Consider the following 20,331-nt stretch of genomic DNA (forward strand, 5'->3'; position numbering starts at 1 on the left):
CCCTTTATAGGAAATATCCAGAAAAGGCAAATTTTTAGACACAAAGAGTAGATTAGTGGTTGCCTGTGGTGGGGGATGGAACAGAGATTAATTATAAATGTGCATGAAGGGTCTTAATGGGAGATGAACATGTTCTAAAACTTATGTATGTGGTGGTGACTTCATCACGTGGCAGTTACTAAAAATCAATGAATTCTATACTTGGAATAGATGACTTTTATGACAAAATACACCTCAATAAAGCTGTTAAAAAGGGGGCCTACTTTGGCTGGTTATGGATGTCAAGAAGATGGGTGCAGCTGTTCCTCAATGTGTTTCCAACTGGCAGAGTCTTGGGACAACTTAAGAAAGCCTCCTGGGTGCCCATGGAAGTCTTGGGGTTCCCCTACCCTGGGAAGAAGCAGGAAGTAGAGAGGGATGGTTCTCAAATTGTTCCCATCTATGGTATGCCCCATTACAATATGACTGCCCCAGCTCCTATCCAGAGGTGGAGTGTATTCTTCATCCTCTTGAACCTGGGTGGGCCCTTATGACTCACTGTGGTCAATGGAATGTGAAGAAAGTGACACTGGGTCAGTTCCAAGTCGATGTCTCAAAAGGGACCTTGCAGCTTCTGCCTTTGCCCTCTTGGGACTTTGCCCTGGAGGGCCATCTCAAGAAGCCAGTCCAGCCCGCTGGAGGGTGAGAGACCACGTGGAGGGAGACTGAGGTGCCCCAGCCAACAGCACCGAGTACTAGACATGAGTGAGGCCCTCTTGGGCCTCCCTATTGACCCTCCAGGCAAGTACAGCCCAGGCGACACCAACACAGAGCCACCCAGCTGACCCACAGGACTGTGAGAAATAACAGGTGAATGTTTTATGAGACTAAGTTTGGGCAATGGTTTGTCATGCAGCAATAGATAAATGAAAGAGACACACCCTTTCCTTTACTGTGACTTTGCCAGCACTGAAACCATCTATGCGGAGGTGAGGTTGTGGACCCACCTGTCACTCCTGAGGAGCAGGTGGCACGTGTTTGCCCTCACTCTGTCCCATGCTTATCTGGGTCTTCACCTTGACACCCTTTCCCACAGGGCAGTGGTTCAAACGTGGGTCGTGCAATAGAATCTTGGTGGAGGTAACTTTTAAAAATATGTTATCCAGTTATTTATTATTGTGCAACAGATTGTAAATCTGGTCATAAGACTGCAATGTGGAAAAAGCTTGGTAATGACAGCTGGCGTCTGCTATACACAGTGTTGCTGGGATGGCTCAAAGGCTGGGGGCTGGAATCTGGCATGTTTGCATGTCTAATGGTTGAGGCTGGGAGTTATCAGGGGACTCAGCTGGGCTGTCGGCCAGAACATCTATTTGTGGCCTTTCCATGTGGCTACTTGGGCTTCCTCACAACATGGTGGCTGGATTCCTAGAGTGAGCACCCCAAAAGAACAAGGTGGAAGTACATGGAATTATATGACCTGGCCTCAAAAGTCATGGGGTGTCACTTCCACCACACTTTTTGGCTGAGGTGGTCACAGAAGTCTGGGTTCTGGGGGAAGGGGACTAGACCCACCACTAGGTGGATGGAGTGTCGACATCACATTAAGAAGAGCCTGTGGGAGGGACTCTGTCAAGGTGGCTGTCTTTGGAAAATACAGTCTCTTACTGTTTCCTAAGCCCCACCCTGGAGAATCAGTTCTGCAGGTCTGGAGTGAATCCTCAAAACTGAAGTTCTGATATGTTCCTGGGTGATTTGGATGCATATATAGGACTGGGCATTAGCCCTTAGTCCAAGAACTATGGCTTCTCAATCTTGAGCTCAGGACTGTCTCCATAATAGATGCTGGGGAAATTGGCTGCTGCTCTGGGTGCTAATGTGATTGTGGACCCTTTGGAGGAAAACCAGCCTCAGGCCAGCAGGTGTGACCAAGGAGCAGAGGCCTGCTGTCTGTCCAAGTGAGAGTGGTGTCACTGACCGCCCTTGTTAATGGGGCCCTTTGGGAGCTGGAAGCCTTTCCTTCCAGCCCTGTGTGTGTCTCTAGCACTTCCTGGTTTGCAAACTGTAGTCTCCAGGCTGCCGGTGGTATGTGTTCAGCAGGGAGAGCTGGAGTCCTCCTCTTCTTCCCTCCCAGATGTTCTTAAGGGTCAGTTTTTTAGACTGAGGAATATTGGAGGGCCCCAGTGAGTGGGTGTCTTGCCAGTGGGTTTCACCCCAGGCAAGTTAGCTATGGATTCAGTGTGACCAAAGAAAGTGACAGTAAAACGTTCTTGGGGTGAAAGGGTTATACCCAACTTCATTTCCATGGTGGCAGATCAATCACTAAAATACCGTTCACTCAGAGTGAGTCTGCATGCAGCAAGCCGGTCTCTACCTCTGGGCCTCTCTGCCTGCAAGGTTGTCCTGCACAGCTGTCCTTGGAGCTGCCAGCACTCCAGCCTCTACTCTGCTCTCCTGCAGCCTTGCAGCCGTGCCACCGTGTTGCCCAGACTACTGGGCGGAGCTCTTTGTTTAGAGTCAATAGCAACGGATTGCCCACACGTGTAGTGAGCTATCCAATCAGGGCCAGGTGAGAATCCTGGCCACAGGAACCTTCATTTTATCCACAGCCTGTCTCCAGCTCCTGGGGTTGGGCAGTGGGAGGCAGGGGACCTGGGATCCAGCTTTGTCACAGTTCTGGTCTTTGACCACGGGTAGGTCAGAGCTCAGCTCAGAGCCTCAGTTTCCCCACTAGTTAAGTGTGTGAGTGCCTCGGCTCCCTGCTGCTGAGTGCGGCTACTCTCCCTCAGCAGAAACCTAACGTGGCTCCCCATTGCTGGTTATCTTGATGCCCTACCTGCCTTCCAGGCTGTGTAGCAGGGGCCCCACCCACCACACCAGCCTCATCATCCTGTCCCTGAACCTGCCAAGTACTCTCAGCCCTCTGGGCACCTGCAGGTGCTGTTCCCTCTGTCTGGAATGCCTTCTTCTGCTCTCCTGCCTGGCAAGCCCCAAATTGGCTTGCATCACGTCCTCCATGAAGCCTGCCCCAGCCCCTCTGGCCAGTCAGCTCTGCGGTGTGGCCCTCCACCCCAGCCCCTCTGGTGGTGTGTGGTCGGGAGCAGCAGCCAGGGCTTGCTCAGCTGGGGGTGGTGCTGGGCTGAGGGGTTCGAGCTGAGCCCAGGCTTCGGAGTCAGACGGTCTGGATTCCAACCCAGTGCTGCCGCACACCCGCTCGGGTGTCCCATGGCAAATCGCTTCACCTCTCCGAGCCGCAGCTCCCTCATCTCTGAGTTTGGGCTCACGTAACTAAATAGGATTCTTGTGACGTTTTAAGGACATCAGCCACAGAAGCGGAGTCTGTACGGGAGAGGTCTGGGGGTAGGATGGGGTGATCAGAGTTTGCAGAACCCCCTGCAACCTTTGCCTTCATCAAAGAATGGGAGATGGGGGCCGGTGGAGCTATAGGGGGAGCCAGCACTCCGCCCCCTGGACTGTAGGTAAGGTGTATAACAGGTACTCACGTTCGGGGCAGAAATTCCTTAAAGATTGAATGAATGAGTGGCTGAATGCGGGCAACTGGTTTCCCTACTTCGATACACTTATTTGCCAGATCTTGTGTGTGCACCTGGGCTGGGACCAGCGGCCGAGGCGGGAAGCCCCGCCCCCCAGAGGAGCCCCGCCCCGGGGCGTTGCCACGCCCGTCTCCTAGCAACTGATAAACGCAGTTGCTCGGCGGGGTCCTTCGGACCTCACTGCGACCGTGAACAGACCGCGTCCTTGCAGCCTCCTGGCCCAGCGGGTGTGCGAGTTGACTGGCGCCGCCGTTTGAGTCCGGCCTGCTGCCCAGCGGCCTCGGCTTGCAGGTACCGCAGGTTCGCGGCCCGCCCGGCGTCCCTTCTTAGTGTTAGCCTGGGTTCCTCCTCCCTGAACCCTGAGCTGGTGCCCCGAGCCCAGCACACAGTGTGCATTCGTGTCTTGCCTCGGGGGTTCTCACTCTCCTTGAGCTCGCTAGCTTCTGGCACATGCTGCCCCCTGGCCTGGTTTGCCTGTGCCCGACTGGCGTACTGTGCTTTGGCGTAGCACCGCCTGGGGCCTCCCTGAGCAGAAGCACGGGGGGATTCCCCCTACCCCACCCTCTTTCTGGTTTCTGGGAAATGGCACTCACCTGGAGCAGACATTCCAGAAGCACCCAGCTGACTTCTGATTGTGCAAGGAGGAGCCGCTGAGGCTGGGTGGGGGCAGACTCTAATTGGAGAAGCTAGGGTTGCTCATTATCATGATTACTGCCAGCCACCGTTCTCTGTGGTTCATTATCGAGTGCCTGCTGTGCCAGGCAGTGTCCAAGGCCTTGGCCATTCAACCTAGAGCAGGATGAGGGAAGAGGGGAGGAAAAGGGTGGGTCAGCCTGAAAGAGGTCGGGCTTACCTCCTGGGAGCAGTGGGTGGTGACAGCAGTGCCTTCATTTCCTTCCAGCCAGGAGTGCCCGGACTGGTGGGTGCTCAGCAGCATGTCACTGGACGCCTGGGAGGGTGAGGACAGGGGGACCGTGGGGCCCAGGTCCTCCATGGGCACCAGTCACCAGTCTGGCAGTGAGTGCGACGTGGAGGAGTGCCTGAAGGCTGGGGCTCGGGCCCAGGAGTCCGATTCTGACCACCAGTGCAGCAGCATCGGGTCCTCAGGGCCTGCCAGCACCTTCAACTCCGACCCACCGCATGTCGTCCCCTGTGAATTCACCATCTCGCTGGCCTTCCCAGTGAATGTTGGTAAGTGCTAGAGCAGAATTCAGCACCCTCTGCCAAAAGGGGTTGCACTTGACCTTCTCCTACCGTTTAGGGGACCTATACTCCTTCTGCTCGCTCCCCAAGTGGGGTGGCCAGTGCCAGGAACAGAGGTCAGGAAAGAAACTGCAACTGTAGGGGGGCCCACTGTGGGCCAGGAAAGTGAGTGGTTGTGTGGGGTTCACATAGTTAATCCTCTCAACAACCTAAGAAGCAGGTGGTGTTTTCTCTGCTTGTTGCAGATGAAAGTATGATGCAGAGGTTAAAGCATTGGTTCCTCTAAGCTGTTTGTGCATCACCTAATTCCTTGTTTAAAGTACAGATTCTCAGATGTACTGAATCACAATCTCTGAGTGTAAAGTTATATTGATTAGTTATTGCTGCAAAAATGCTGTGTGACAAACCCAAGCAAGTCCCCAGTTCAGTGGTATGATGCAGAAATTCTTTTTTCTCCTGGGTGAGCAATTCAGCAGATCCAGGCTGAGCTCCCTGCAGTGACTGCTCTGCTCCACGTGTCTCTCAGCCTTCTCCTGGACACGTTCTTATGGAAAAGCAAAGACACAAGAGTGAAAGCCCAGGCATCTCCCACCTGCAAATGTTTTATTGGCCAATGCAAGTCACAGAGTTGAACCCCAAGATTAGGGGCAGAGAAAATTGCTCCACTTTTTGACACACCTTTTCTTTTTTAAAGTGTGTGTGTGGATCTTCTTGGACTTTTCCCCCTACTGATTAAATTCAGCTTCTCCTTAAAGTTCTGTTGATTGTTGTCTCATATTTTGGAGGCTATTTGGTTAGGTGTATACCATGTTTTTTACTTAGTAAAGTGAACTTTTTGTCATTATGTGTGACTGCCTCTATCCATAAAGATGCCTTTTAACATTGACTCTATTGATATTGTTAACCTTCGAAAACAAAACGGTCATTTTACCCACAGTGGATTTATTTAGGCATAGCGGAGCATTGCAGCTCAGGACAAGCAAGCTATGGCAAAACCATAGGCAAGTGGAGCGAACGAAGGAGAGGAATGTTATTTTAATGGAGAAGGAGGAAGTGGGGAGGGGTTGTTCTGAGTGAAAGTCCACTGGAGAGAAGAAAGTGTTCAGGTGGGGACGGGCTTCTCCCGGGCTGAGCTGCAGGAAGAGGCAGTTTCTCGTAGGCGATGCAATGTCCATCTTCCCCTGTTGGGGCCTGTCATTGATGATTCCTTCCTGTTGAGGATTCCTCTGTGGGGTCTGTAATTGACACAGTGTGGTACACTTTCCCCTTCTGTTGCCACTTTAGTGAGGTTTCCCTTTATTGATTTTCACAATATCAAGCAAAAGAACCAGGAAAAAGACATCTGGAAATACCAAGAGAAAGTTGGTGTTTCCTTGATCACCTTTAACACGCCTATCTTTTGCAACATCTCCCAGACTTATTTTTCTTATTCTGGTATTTCTTCCAAAGGCATTTACAAAATGGATCTCTGTGCAACAAAACTTTGAGACCTTGAATGCCTGACAGTATTTTATCACAGTAATACCTTTGAAGGACCTATCTTTGGATATAAAATTCTAGGTTCAGTGTTTTTTCCTTTAATACTTAAGTATTTATAGATTTTGTTTATAACTACTTATATAAATTATTTAAGAGAATGAGATCCTACACATTCCATTTTACAACTTTAAAAAAATTTGATGTCTTAATTATCTTAGAGGACAGGAACATACTTCCTTTTACTTTGCTGTTCTGTTTTAAACACCTATAAAAAATTCTGTTGTGTCTCTAATTTATCCTATCCCTTATTGGAGGACATGTAAGTTTCCAGTTTTTTTCTGCTACAATTCTGCAATAGACATCTTTGTATATATGTATTTTTTTTGAGAGGGCATCTCTCATATTTATTGATCAAATGATTGTTAACAACAATAAAATTCTGTATAGGGGACTCAATGCACAATCATTAATCAACCCCAAGCCCAATTCTCAACAGTCTCCAATCTTCTGAAGCATAACGAACAAGTTCTTACATGGTGAACAAGTTCTTACATAGTGAATAAGTTCTTACATGGTGAACAGTGCAAGGGCAGTCATCACAGAAACTTTCAGTTTTGATCATGCATCATGAACTATGAACAATCAAGTCAGATATGATTATTTGTTTGATTTTTATACTTGATTTATATGTGAATCCCACATTTCTCCTTTATTATTATTATTATTTTTTTAAATAAAATGCTGAAGTGGTAGGTAGATGCAAGATAAAGGTAGAAAACATAATTTAGTGCTGTAAGAGGGCAAATGTAGATGATCAGGTCTGTGCCTATAGACTAAGTATTAATCCAAGCTAGACAAGGGCAACAAAACATCCACGGATGCAGAAGATTTCTCTCAAAACAGGGGGGGTGAGGTTCTAAGCCTCACCTCTGTTGATCCCCAATTTCTCACCAGATGGCCCCCCTGCGACTGTGCCTGTCTTAGGTTGTTCCTCCCTTGAGGAATCTTACCTGTCTCTGGCTAACCAGTCATCTTCCAGGGCCATACAGGGAAATGTGAAGTTGGTAAGTGAGAGAGAAGCAATATTCTTTGAAAAGGTTAGCTTTTTGCTTCTTTGCAGATTTATGCCCTGTGGGTTTTATGCCCAGCATTTGTCTTGAGGTATCTTTACCACTTGGAAGAATTATGATACTCGGTAATTTTCGATATGAGGCACGAATTCTGCTAAAGGGTTGTAATTAGGAAGGAAGAAGAAAAGCTATAGAAGGAGCAGATGGAAGAAAACATGGGAAGATTGATTATTTCTTTGACATAACTTCTTGTAGAGTAACATAAGCATGTATAGGTTTTAAACTACTAATTAAATTGCGTACACACATTAACATAATAGGAATACAGCTACATAACCAAAGCAGACCTACAATTACCAGCCATATCCAGTGAACCCAAGAAAACCAGTTAGGCACCCTAGGCATTTGTGAAAACTTACCAATGATATGATGGATATTGTCTAACTGAATTTGAATAGCTTGGGAAAAATCAGACAAATTAAAACAACACATTCCTGGGAACTGTTCACATCCCATATGTTCTTTTAACAGTAGATAGTCTATAGTTGCACAATATTGGAGCACTGCAACTTGCACTTCTCCTAATTCTTGGTTGAGTTCTGACAGTATAGATCCAGTCAAATTTGTTGTTTTACTGTATGCACAGGCCAGCTTAGATATCTCCTTCTTCATTCCCATGGCAAGTCCAGGAACCGGTGGGATGACTGCAGCTACAACTGCTACAGCACCGGGATCTTTGTTGAAGTTTTTTGATGTTCATCTGGAATGACTCTTCCAGAGGATGTTGATGTTGGAAGTTCTTCTTCATATCGTATCTTAATTCGTTTTCTGGGTAACCAAATTAGGCTTTGATCCTCTGTACAAACACAAACAAACCCTTTGCCCACACTTTGATATGACCTTTATACCATTGTGAAGAACCTATTGGAGATCACCACACAGGAACTGCTTTTTTTTTTAAGAGGATGTACTTCCATAGCTGATCATCTGACACCCTTTAAGAGATAAAAATTAACAATATGTAAAGCATGAATTAATCATTGATTTGCAGTTAGTTTTATCCTATCAGGGAGTAATCCCCCTTTTCTTTCTCTCTCTTTTTTTTTGTTAACATTAATCTACAATTACATGAAGAATATTATGTTTACTAGGCTCTCCCCTATACCAAGTCACTCCCACAAACCCCATTACAGTCACTGTCCATCAGCATAGCAAAATGTTGTAGAATCACTACTTGTCTTCTCTGTGTTGCACAGCCCTCCCCTTTCTCCCACCCCCCACATTATGCATTCTAATCATAATACCCCCTTTCTTCTCCCCCTCCTTAACCCTCCCTACCCACCCATCCTCCCCAGTCCCTTTCCCTTTGGTACCTGTTAGCCCATTCTTGGGTTCTGTGATTCTGCTGCTGTTTTGTTCCTTCAGTTTTTCCTTTGTTCTTATACTCCATAGATGAGTGAAATCATTTGGTACTTGTCTTTCTCCACCTGGCTTATTTCACTGAGCATAATACCCTCTAGCTCCATCCATGTTGTTGCAAATGGTAGGATTTGTTTTCTTCTTATGGCTGAGTAATATTCCATTGTGTATATGTACCACATCTTCTTTATCCATTCATCTACTGATGGACACTTAGGTTGCTTCCAGCTCTTGGCTATTGTAAATAGTGCTGCGATAAACATAGTGGTGCATCTGTCTTTTTCAAACTGGAGTGCTGCATTCTTAGGGTAAATTCCTAGGAGTGGAATTCCTGGGTCAAATGGTAAGTCTATTTTGAGCATTTTGAGGAGCCTCCATACTGCTTTCCACAATGGTTGAACTAATTTACATTCCCACCAGCACTGTAGAAGGGTTCCCCTTTCTCCACAACCTCGCCAACATTTGTTGCTGTTTGTCTTTTGGATTGTAGCCAACCTTACTGGTGTGAGGTGGTATCTCATTGTGGTTTTAATTTGCATTTCTCTGATAATTAGCGATGTGGAGCATCTTTTCATGTGTCTGTTGGCCATCTGAATTTCTTTTTTGGAGAACTGTCTGTTCAGTTCCTCTGCCCATTTTTTAATTGGATTATTTGTTTTTTGTTTGTTGAGGTGGGTGAGCTCTTTATATATTTCGGATGTCAAGCCTTTATCGGATCTGTCATTTACAAATATATTCTCCCATACTGTAGGGTTCCTTTTTGTTCTATTGATGGTGTCTTTTGCTGTACAGAAGCTTTTCAGCTTAATATAGTCCCACTTGTTCATTTTTGCTTTTGTTTTCCTTGCCCGGGGAGATATGTTCAGGAAGAGGTCACTCATGTTTATGTCCAAGAGATTTTTGCCTATGTTTTTTTCTAAGAGTTTTATGGTTTCATGACTTACATTCAGGTCTTTGATCCATTTCGAATTTACTTTTGTGTATGGGGTTAGACAGTGATCCAGTTTCATTCTCTTACATGTAGCTGTCCAGTTCTGCCAGCACCATCTGTTGAAGAGACTGTCATTTCCCCATTGTATGTCCATGGCTCCTTTATCGTATATTAATTGACCATATATGTTTGGGTTAATGTCTGGAGTCTCTAATCTGTTCCACTGTTCTGTGGCTCTGTTCTTGTGCCAGTACCAAATTGTCTTGATTACTATGGCTTTGTAGTAGAGCTTGAAGTTGGGGAGTGAGATCCCCCCTACTTTATTCTTCTTTCTCAGGATTGCTTTGGCTATTCAGGGTCTTTGGTGTTTCCATATGAATTTTTGAACTATTTGTTCCAGTTCATTGAAGAATGCTGTTGGTAATTTGATAGGGATTGCATCAAATCTGTATATTGCTTTGGGCAGGATGGTCATTTTGACGATATTAATTCTTCCTAGCCAAGAGCATGGGATGAGTTTCTATTTGTTAGTGTCCCCTTTAATTTCTCTTAAGAGTGTCTTGTAGTTTTCAGGGTATAGGTCTTTCACTTCTTTGGTTGGGTTTGTTCCTAGGTATTTTATTCTTTTTGATGCAATTGTGAATGGAATTGTTTTCCTGATTTCTAGAAATTAGTTCATTGTTAGTGTATAGGAAAGCCACAGATTTCTGTGTGTTAATTTTGTATCCTGCAACTTTGCTGTATTCCGATATCAGTTCTAGTAGTTTTGGAGTGGAGTCTTTAGGGTTTTTTATGTACAATATCATGTCATCTGCAAATAGTGACAGTTTAACGTCTTCTTTGCCAATCGGGATTCCTTGTATTTCTTTGTTTTGTCTAATTGCCGTGGCTAGGACCTCCAGTACTATGTTAAATAACAGTGGGGAGAGTGGGCACCCGTGTCTTGTTCCTGATCTCAGAGGAAATGCTTTCAGCTTCTCGCTGTTCAGTATGATGTTGGCTGTGGGTTTATCATATATGGCCTTTATTATGTTGAGGCACTTGCCCTCTATACCCATTTTGCTGAGAGTCTTTATCATGAATGGATGTTGAATTTTGTCAAATGCTTTTTCAGCATCTATGGAGATGATCATGTGGTTTTTGTCCTTCTTTTTGTTGGTGTGGTGGATGATGTTGATGGACTTTCGAATGTTGTACCATCCTTGCATCCCTGGGATGAATCCCACTTGGTCATGGTGTATGATCCTTTTGATATATTTTTGAATTCGGTTTGCTAGTATTTTATTGAGTATTTTTGCATCTACATTCATCAGGAATATTGGTTTGTAATTTTCTTTTTTGGTGGGGTCTTTGCCTGGTTTTGGTATTTGGGTGATGTTGGCTTCATAGAATGAGTTTGGGAGTATTCCCTCCTCTTCTATTTTTTGGAAAACTTTAAGGAGAATGGGTATTATGTCTTCTCTGTATGTCTGATAAAATTCCGAGGTAAATCCGTCTGGCCCGGGGGTTTTGTGTTGGGTAGTTTTTTGATTACTGTTTCAATTTCTTTGCTCGTAATTGGTTTGTTTAACTTTTGTGTTTCTTCCTTGGTCAGTCTTGAAGGTTGTATTTTTCTAGGAAGTTGTTCATTTCTTCTAGGTTTTCCAGCTTGTTAGCATATAGGTTTTCATAGCAGTCTTTAATAATTCTTTGTATTTCTGTGGAGTCTGTTGTGATTTTCCATTCTCATTTCTGATTCTGTTGATGTGTGTTGATTCTCTTTTTCTGATAATAAGTTTGGCTAGAGGCTTATCTATTTTGTTTATTTTCTCAAAGAACCAGCTCTTGATTTCATTAATTTTTTCTATTGTTTTATTCTTCTCAATTTTGTGTATTTCTTCTCTGATCTTTATTATGTCCCTCCTTCTGCCGACTTTAGGCCTCATTTGTTCTTCTTTTTCCAGTTTCAATAATTGTGATGTTAGACTATTCATTTGGGATTGTTCTTCCTTCTTTAAGTGTTCCTGGATCGCTATATACTTTCCTCTTAAGAGTGCTTTCGCTGCGTCCCACAGAGGTTGGGGCTTTGTGTTGTTGTTCTCATTTGTTTCCATATATTCCTTGATCTCTATTTTAATTTGTTCATTGATCCATTGATTATTTAGGAGCATGTTGTTAAACCGCCATGTGTTTGTGAGCCTTTTTGTTTTCTTTGTAGAATTTATTTCTAGTTTTATACCTTTGTGGTCTGAAAAATTGGTTGGTAGAATTTCAATCTTTTGGAATTTACTGAGGCTCTTTTTGTGAGCTAGTATGTGGTCTATTCTGGAGAATGTTCCATGTGTACTTGAGAAGAATGTATATCCTGTTGCTTTTGGATGTAGAGTTCTATAGATGTCTATTAGGTCCATCTCTTCTAGTGTGTTGTTCAGTGCCTCCGTGTCCTTACTTATTTTCTGCCCAGTGGATCTATCCTTTGGGGTGAGTGGCATGTTGAAATCTCCTAAAATGAATGCATTGCATTCTATTTCCCCCTTTAGTTCTGTTAGTATTTGTTTCACATATGCTGGTGCTCCTGTGTTGGGTGCATATATATATTTATAATGGTTATATCCTCTTGTTGGACTGAGCCCTTTATCATTATGTAATGTCCTTCTTTATCTCTTGTTACTTTCTTTGTTTTGAAGTCTATTTTGTCTGATATTAGTACTGCAACCACTCCTTTCTTCTCTGTTGTTTGCCTGAAATATGTTTTTCCATCCCTTGACTTTTAGTCTGTGCATGTCTTTGGGTTTGAGGTGAGTTTCTTGTAAGCAGCATATAGATGGGTCTTGCTTTTTTATCCATTCTATTACTCTGTGTCTTTTGATTGGTGCATTCAGTCCATTTACATTTAGGGTGACTATTGAAAGATATGTACTTATTGCCAATGCAGGCTTTAGATTCGTGATTACCAAAGGTTCAAGGTTAGCCTCTTTAGTATCTTACTGCCTAACTTAGCTCGCTTATTGAGCTGTTATATACACTGGCTGGAGCTTCTTTTCTTCTTTCCCTTCTTATTCCTCCTCCTCCATTCTTTATATGTTGGTTGTTTTATTCTGTGCTCTTTCGTGTTTCCTTTAACTGCTTTTAGTGGGTAGTTGATTTTATTTTTTGCCTTTAGTTAGTATTTGCTTGGTCTGCTTTCTTTGCTGTGATTTTATTTTCTCTGGTGACATCTGTTTAGTCTTAGGAGTGCTCTCATCTAGAGCAGTCCCTCTAAAATACCCTGTAGAGGTGGTTTGTGGGAGGCAAATTCCCTCAGCTTTTGCTTGTCTGGGAATTGTTTAATCCCACCGTCATATTTGAATGATAGTCGTGCTGGATACAGTATCCTTGGTTCAAGGCCCTTCTGTTTCATTGTATTAAATATATCATGCCATTCTCTTCTGGCCTGTAGGGTTTCTGTTGAGAAATCTGACGTTAGCCTGATGGGTTTTCCTTTATAGGTGACCTTTTTCTCTCTAGCTGCCTTTAACACTCTTTCCTTGTCCTTGATCTTTGCCATTTTAATTATTATGTGTCTTGGTGTTGTCCTCCTTGGGTCCTTTCTGTTGGGAGTTCTGTGTATTTCTGTGGTCTGTTCGATTATCTCCTCCCCCAGTTTGGGGAAGTTTTCAGCAATTATTTCTTCAAAGACACTTTCTATCCCTTTTTCTCTCTCTTCTTCTTCTGGTACCCCTATAATATGGATATTGTTCCTTTTGGATTGGTCACACAGTTCTCTTAATATTGTTTCATTCCTGGATATCCTTTTATCTCTCTCTGTGTCAGCTTGTATGCGTTCCTTTTCTCTGGTTTCTATTCTATCAATGGCCTCTTGCATCTTATCCATTCCTCTAATAAATCCTTCCAGAGTTTGTTTCACTTCTGTAATCTCCTTCCTGGCATCTGTAATCTCCCTCCAGACTTCATCCCTTAGCTCTTGTATATTTCTCTGCATCTCCGTCAGCAAGTTTATGAATTTTATTTTGAATTCTTTTTCAGGAAGACTGGTTAAGTCTGTCTCCTTCTCAGGTGTTGTCTCTGTTATGTTGGTCTGCCTGAAATTTCGCCTTTTCATGGCGACAGAGAAAGTTTTCAGAGCTGGCACGAGTGACGGCTGGAAGAACTTCCCTTCTTGTTGGTTTGTGGCTTTCCTCTCCTTGGAGAACAGCGACCTCTAGTGGCTTGTGCTGGGCAGCTGCATGCAGACGGGGCTTCTGATTCTTGCCCGGCTGCTGTGGAGTTAATCTCCGCTGTTGCTGTGGGTGTGGCCTGGCTCGGGCTGCTGCTCTGATATGGTGGAGCCGCATTGGAGGGGGAACTGCCGGGAGGCTATTTATCTCCGTCAGGGGCCTCCGTGCTCCCTGCTGCCCATGGGGTTAGAGTGCCCAGTGTTCCCCAGATTCCCTGCTGCTGGACTAAGTGTCCCAGGACGCTTCTGTCCGGCAGTGGGGTCCCTGTCCCTTTAAGACTTCCAAAAAGCACTCGCTTTTCTTTGTCCCCAGGGCACTGGCTGTGGGGACCCGCTCACAGGTCTTACTGTCCTGTTTCCCTAGTATCCAGCACCCCACGCATGCACTGTGTCTGCGCTCTGGTGTGGATGGCTAGGGCTGGCTATTTAGCAGTCCTGGGCTCTCTCTCCCTCCCCGCTCTGACTCCTCTCCTCCTGCCCGGAGCTGGGGTGTGGGGTGCTCAGATCCCGCTGGGCCGGGGCTTGTATCTTACCCCCTTTGCAAGGCGCTGGGTTCTCGCAGGTGTGGATGTGGTCTGGATGTTGTCCTGTGTCTTCTGGTCTCTCTTTTAGGAAGAGTTGTCTTTGTTGTATTTTCAAAAATATATGTGGTTTTGGGAGGAGATTTCCGCTGCTCTACTCACGCCGCCATCTTGGCTCTGCCCCTCTTGTATATATGTATTTTTTGACATAGATGTGGGCACTTCAGTAGCCTGAATTTCACAAAGTGGGTTCAATGTATGCATTTACACTTTTTTGATAGGTACTGTCAAATTGCCAACCAAAGGGGTTGTAGCAACTCGCCCTCCCTTACACAGGAAACACGAGGGTCTGAGTGTTCTCTTGCTGGCCCATCTTGGATTGAATCAGAACAGAGACCTGTGACATGCTAAGAGTGTTCTGGTCAGTTGTACCTTTGGGGGAAATTCTAAGGCCTACCAAGCCCTGGCAGGAGAAGCTTTCTTCCAAACCGTACCAGAGCTAACGCCTCTTGTGGCACAAAATCAATACGAGAGCTGTCTTCTGGGTGCTTAACAATTGAAAATAAAAAACCACAACTTTAAATACAGTCATAGTTTTATAGAATGAAATTTGGGTTAAATATTTATGCAGCTCCCGAAGCAGCATCTTATGGTGTGTAAAGTCCCAGCCTGGAGGGTTCAGCTTAAGGCCAAGCAAGGGTAGGTGGTGGAGGCTCTGGCTTCTGCCTGAGGCTCAGCCTTACTTTCTGCTTCCTAACCCCCCGCCCTCCACCTGCCCCCTACATTGTGCAGCTTCCTTCCTGAGGTTTTGCTGGGCTTTGCCCTCTGCCTGGAATGTCTGCCAGCTTTGCCCCTACAAGACTGCTGAGGCCCCCTTGGGGGGCTCTCCCCCACCACCCCAGGCAGAGGTTACTCCCGTGTTATCTGTTGTACTTCTTAACTTGAGTTCCTGTTGCTGGTATTATGCAAATTACATCGTGCTGTGATTTTTTTTTTTTTGACCTGCTTCTTCACTGCTGGGACTGGGGTGAGGCAGGTGAAGCTGCTAAGGTGAAAAACACTAAGGAGGTGCTGCTTCTCAGTCGTGCGCTGAAGCTTCACGCCCTGCTGTCTAGTCCAAGTCCTGCCGCTCGGTGGGGGGGTGGGGGGGTGGCCTCCCACGGCATCAGGCTCTTTCTTGGTTCTAGGGAAGTGTGGAGACAGGTCCACTTTCTCACATGAGGTGAAAACAAGACTCCTTTGTTAAATCTGTATCTTCTAGGTCATAAAGGAAAATATACAAGCTTGACTGAAAAATATAGGAAACACTCTGATGAAATGGACAGACCCTCTACAAAGATGTGCCGTTACTACCACATTGAGTATTTCCTTCTGCCGGATGACAGAGAGCCTAAAAAAGTTGACATGGTGGTGTTTCCAGCAGTGGCCAAAGTGTTCCTGGATTCAGGAGTAAAGGTGTGCGCGCATGCGTGTGCTGCCTTGCGTACAGCATATAGTCCAATACTACGCAAAGTGGGCCTGCTGTCCCGGGAGCTGGCGGGAATGTTGGGCTCCACCCCCAGACCTACTGAATGTGACTATTTAGATATTGTTATCTCATTGTTTCTTTGGAGTTTCAAAAGTTTTTGCCGCTCTTGTGATTTCTTCCATTGTGTAAGGACATGGGTGTGCACACCTCCTGCCTGCACGCACGCACACTCCTGCCTGTGGCCTGGCTCTGTGCTTGGAAGTCACTGGAAAGGATAGGAGGTGTAGGCAATTGCTTTGGCGTCACTGTTCCCGAGGAGCCCAGAGGTGGGATGGGGCCCAGTGACTGACGGTGTGGCTGTCGTTTTCTGCTGGGAGCTGGGAGCCGGGAGAGAGCCGGGCGTAGAGCGGGCAGGTGGAGGGCAGGTGCTCGGGGCTGTGACCAGGCCGGCAGTGGGTCCGTCTCAGCCCACCCAGCTGCCTGGCTGTCCGCACTGACAGCCCCTCCGTGTCCTTTTGCACAGACTGTGAAGCTGTGGCATGAAGGGGACAAAGCCTGGGTATCGTGGACCCAGACTTTCAACGTCAATATGACAAAGGAATTACTAAAGAAAATAAACTTTCACAAAATAACGCTGAAGCTCTGGGACACTCAGGACAAGGTTTCGAAAAAAGTCAGGTGTTTTCGGTTAAAGAAGACTGGGTATTCGGAAGATGCAGGATCTTACGGTAAGTCAGGTATTTGTTTTATTTGAAATATTTCTAAGGGGCTTGTGGCTTCTCGTCAGTAACAGGATAAAAGCCAGTGTCCCCTCATTTCCTTCATCTCAACTTCCCAGGGCGCACGCATGTCGGCTTGGGGTCAGTGGTCCACCAGCCCCAGGTCCCGGACGGTAGGAACTGCCGCCAGATGGCGCGTGTGTGCGTCGCATCAGCTACCACCTCCGCTGCCTGTCTGGACCTCCTGTCCCCAGGCTGCACTCACGTGGACGCCCACCACTGCCCTGTCTCCCTGGATGAGTACTGTGTGTTCACTCTGGGAAAAAAATATTAGCGGACACCAAGAAACAAAGGAGAAACTTACACCACCCCAAGACTTCCATGTTAATGTCCTCACAGAAGACCCTCTAGCTTCGTTCTTGGGTGAACACTTCATCAAGGCCAGAAAGTCTACTTTTGAACTCCCTCCAAGGAGAGCGCTAGGCGGAGTGAAAAGACCTAGGCTTTGAAGTCAGGTGGCTGAATTCAGTCCTGTCTCCATCTTGACCTAGCTGTGACCTTGGGCGGGTCCCACTTCCTCTGCCCCAGGCAGGTGGGTGGGAGGAGGGCCCAGAGGATATTAGAAGATTAATGAAATGCCACTTAAACAAGGGCACAGTGCTGATTGTAAGGTGGGTCCCAGGTTTTAGAGACCTTAGAAGGTAAGACTGATGTGCGGCAGAGAATGTTACTGCTGCCTTAGAGGCCTCCAGGCAGGTAGTCAGCCCCATTCACAGCAAAGCGAGGCTGTCCCTTGCTTGAAGTGAGTGGCAGTGACAGAATCAAAGCCCAGCCCTGTGCCTGGGAAACCTCTGCTTGCTTCAGCTTTCCAACCTGCCCACGCAAGTACCCTTTCCATTGCTGGGGACTCGGCACTTCTAATTTTTAAATCTTGCATTTATACCCAGGGTTTCTCACTGTGGCACCATGGCCTTTGGAGCCATATTCCTTGCTGTGAAGGACCATCCTGGGCACTGTGGGACATTTAGCAGCATACCTGGCCTCCACCCAATAGATGCCAGTCGTAGCCTCCCATTTGTGACAACTAGAAATTTCTTCAACCATTGCCAAATGGCCCCTGGAAGCCAGGGGTGAGGGTGAGGGGCGCAAAATCACCCTTGGCCAAGAATCGCTGGTTTATATCTAAGCTACTGATTGTAGAATTCGTGTGCGAGGAAATTGGATTCAAGGTGACTTTTCTCATCTGGACCAAGGGAGAGACCCATGTTCTCAAAATGTGAGCTCTAAGCCATCTGCATTAGATGCACAGGAGTGCTGCCTAAATGCAGATTGCAGGGCGTGGTCCAGAGCTGCTGAGCCAGAATTCCTGGTAGACACCTACCCCACAGCAGGCTCACATGGGAGCAGGGGTGTGGGGCAGGTGTATCAGGAAGGCTTCCTGGAGAAGGGGTCAGGGGAGCCTGGAAGGGTAAACAATCAGCTGCCAGAAAAGAAAGGCAGGAGGCTTTTCTGGGCCCTGCAGGGAGGGCCCAAGGGCCTTTTGCTGTGAGTGTTCTTGGACTGGCAGCCCGTGCTCTTCCTCAACCCCCATCCTAAGCCTGGTGTCACTGCCTCCCAGGTTAAATCATTTTCTTCCATTAAAAAAAGCAGTGCATGTTCACTTTGTAAAAAATTAAAGTCACATGATGCCTGCCCAGAGAGAGGCACCCATGATAGTTAACCATTGTCAACATTTTCCTGTACCTTTAATATGTGGGTACAAAACAATGGGTGTAGTGTACATGTCTTAAATCTGCCTTTTTCACTTGAAAATATGTCTTCTTGAAACTTGTTTCTTGCGAATGCAGAAACACTGTGTTTGCTTCCTGTTACAAAGGAGATAGGGCATCTAGCAGGGGGAATGGTAGGTCATGTGCTGAACTTAGCTTTCAGCGGAGCTGGAGTAGAACAGCGCCGTCAGGAGCTTGCATTTCTCTTGTATTAAATCTGCTCAGTACTGGACAATGACTGTAGCATTCTTGAAGCCCCCAAGTCATATTTGCTTCCTGCTCTGCTCTTAATACTTGGCTGTCCCCTGACCCACCACCTAGTGGGTGTCCTTGCCTGTGTGGTTCTTTGGCACTCTCCCCAGAGCTCTGTCAGCTGGTTGCTTTCTCTGCACCCAGCGTCTCTCCTATCTCCTCTCTCCCACCGTTGTTCCATGACCTTTCTATATCATCCCTTTGACCTTGAGACTTCATTGTTTTGCAACGTTTTCACAGCTGCCACAGTGCCCTCCAGGTCCATCTATGTTGTCACAAGTTGTAAGACTTCATTCTTTTTATTTATTTATTTATTTATTTATTTATTTTTATTAAGGTATTATTATACACTCTTATGAAGGTTTCACATGAAAAAACAATGTGGTTACTACATTTACCCATATTATCAAGTCCCCCCACACCCCATTGCAGTCACTGTCCATCAGTGTAGTAAGATGCCACAGAGTCACTACTTGTCTTCTCTGTGTTGCACTGTCTTCCCTGTGACCCACACACACACCATGTGTTCCAATCATAATACCCCTGAATCCCCTTCTCCCTCCCTCCCCACCTGCCCTCCCACACCCCTCCCCTTTGGTAACTACTAGTTCCTTCTTGGAGTCTGTGAGTCTGTTGTTGTTTTGTTCCTTCAGTTTTGCTTTGTTGTTATACTCCACAAATGAGGGAAATCATTTGGCACTTGTCTTTCTCTGCCTGGCTTATTTCACTGAGCATAATACCCTCCAGCTCCATCCATGTTGTTGCAAATGGTAGAATTTGTTTCTTTCTTATGGCTGAATAGTATTCCATTGTGTATATGTACCACTTCTTCCTTATCCATTCATCTACTGATGGACACTTAGGTTGCTTCTATATCTTGGCTATTGTAAAAAGTGCTGCGATAAACATAGGGGTGCATATGTCTTTTTGAATCTGAGAAGTTGTATTCTTTGGGTAAATTCCAAGGAGTGGGATTCCCAGATCAAATGGTATTTCTATTTTGAGTTTTTTGAGGAACCTCCATACTGCTTTCCACAATGGTTGAACTAGCTTACATTCCACCAGCAGTGTAGGAGGGTTCCTCTTTCTCTGCATCCTTGCCAGCATTTGTTGTTCTTAGTCTTTTTGATGCTGGCCATCCTAACTGGTGTGAGGTGATATCTCATTGTGGTTTAATTTGCATTTCCCTGATGATTAGTAATGTGGAGCATCTTTTCATGTGCCTGTTGGCCATCTGAATTTCTTCTTTGGAGAACTGTCTGTTCATATCCTCTGCCCATTTGTTAATCGGGTTATTTGCTTTTTGGGTGTTGAGGCGTGTGAGTTCTTTATATATTTTGGACGTTAACCCCTTGTCAGATATGTCATTTACAAATATATTCTCCCATACTGTAGGATGCCTTTTGTTCTGTTGATTGTGTCCTTTGCCATACAGAAACGTTTTAGTTTGATGTAGTCCCATGAGTTCATTTTTGCTTTTGTTTCCCTTGCTCGAGGAGATGCTTTCAGGAAGAAGTTGTTCATGTTTATATTCAGGAGATTTTTGCCTATGTTGTCTTCTAAGAGTTTTATGGTTTCATGACTTACATTCAGGTCTTTGATCCATTTCGAGTTTACTTTAGTGTATGAGGTTAAACAATGATCCAGTTTCATTCTCTTGCATGTAGGTGTCCAGTTTTGCCAACACCAGCTGTTGAAGAGGCTGTCATTCCCCCATTGTATGTCCATGGCTCCTTTATCACATATTAATTGACCATATATGCTTGGGTTTA

At 45.7% G+C, this 20,331-nt stretch overlaps 1 protein-coding gene across 3 annotated transcripts in view; it reads left to right on the forward strand.

Moving 5' to 3' along the window:
• The first annotated feature begins 3,614 nt into the window (after window positions 1-3,614).
• Window positions 3,615-20,331, forward strand: part of CFAP92 (cilia and flagella associated protein 92 (putative)) — a 92,784-nt gene continuing 76,067 nt past the window's right edge. For 2 of the 3 annotated variants that reach the window (XM_036911521.2, XM_057506033.1), the window contains exons 1-4: window positions 3,623-3,824; window positions 4,435-4,724; window positions 15,613-15,806; window positions 16,343-16,547. In XM_036911521.2, the coding sequence (XP_036767416.2) occupies window positions 4,469-4,724; window positions 15,613-15,806; window positions 16,343-16,547 (655 nt within the window). In that variant the 5' untranslated portion in view covers window positions 3,623-3,824; window positions 4,435-4,468. Of the gene's footprint in view, window positions 3,825-4,434; window positions 4,725-15,612; window positions 15,807-16,342; window positions 16,548-20,331 lie in introns of all 3 variants that reach the window. The other variant, XM_057506034.1, reaches the window with a different exon arrangement.

Source organism: Manis pentadactyla, chromosome 1 (assembly GCF_030020395.1).
Source record: "Manis pentadactyla isolate mManPen7 chromosome 1, mManPen7.hap1, whole genome shotgun sequence".
In the NCBI taxonomy this organism is placed as follows: domain Eukaryota; kingdom Metazoa; phylum Chordata; class Mammalia; order Pholidota; family Manidae; genus Manis; species Manis pentadactyla.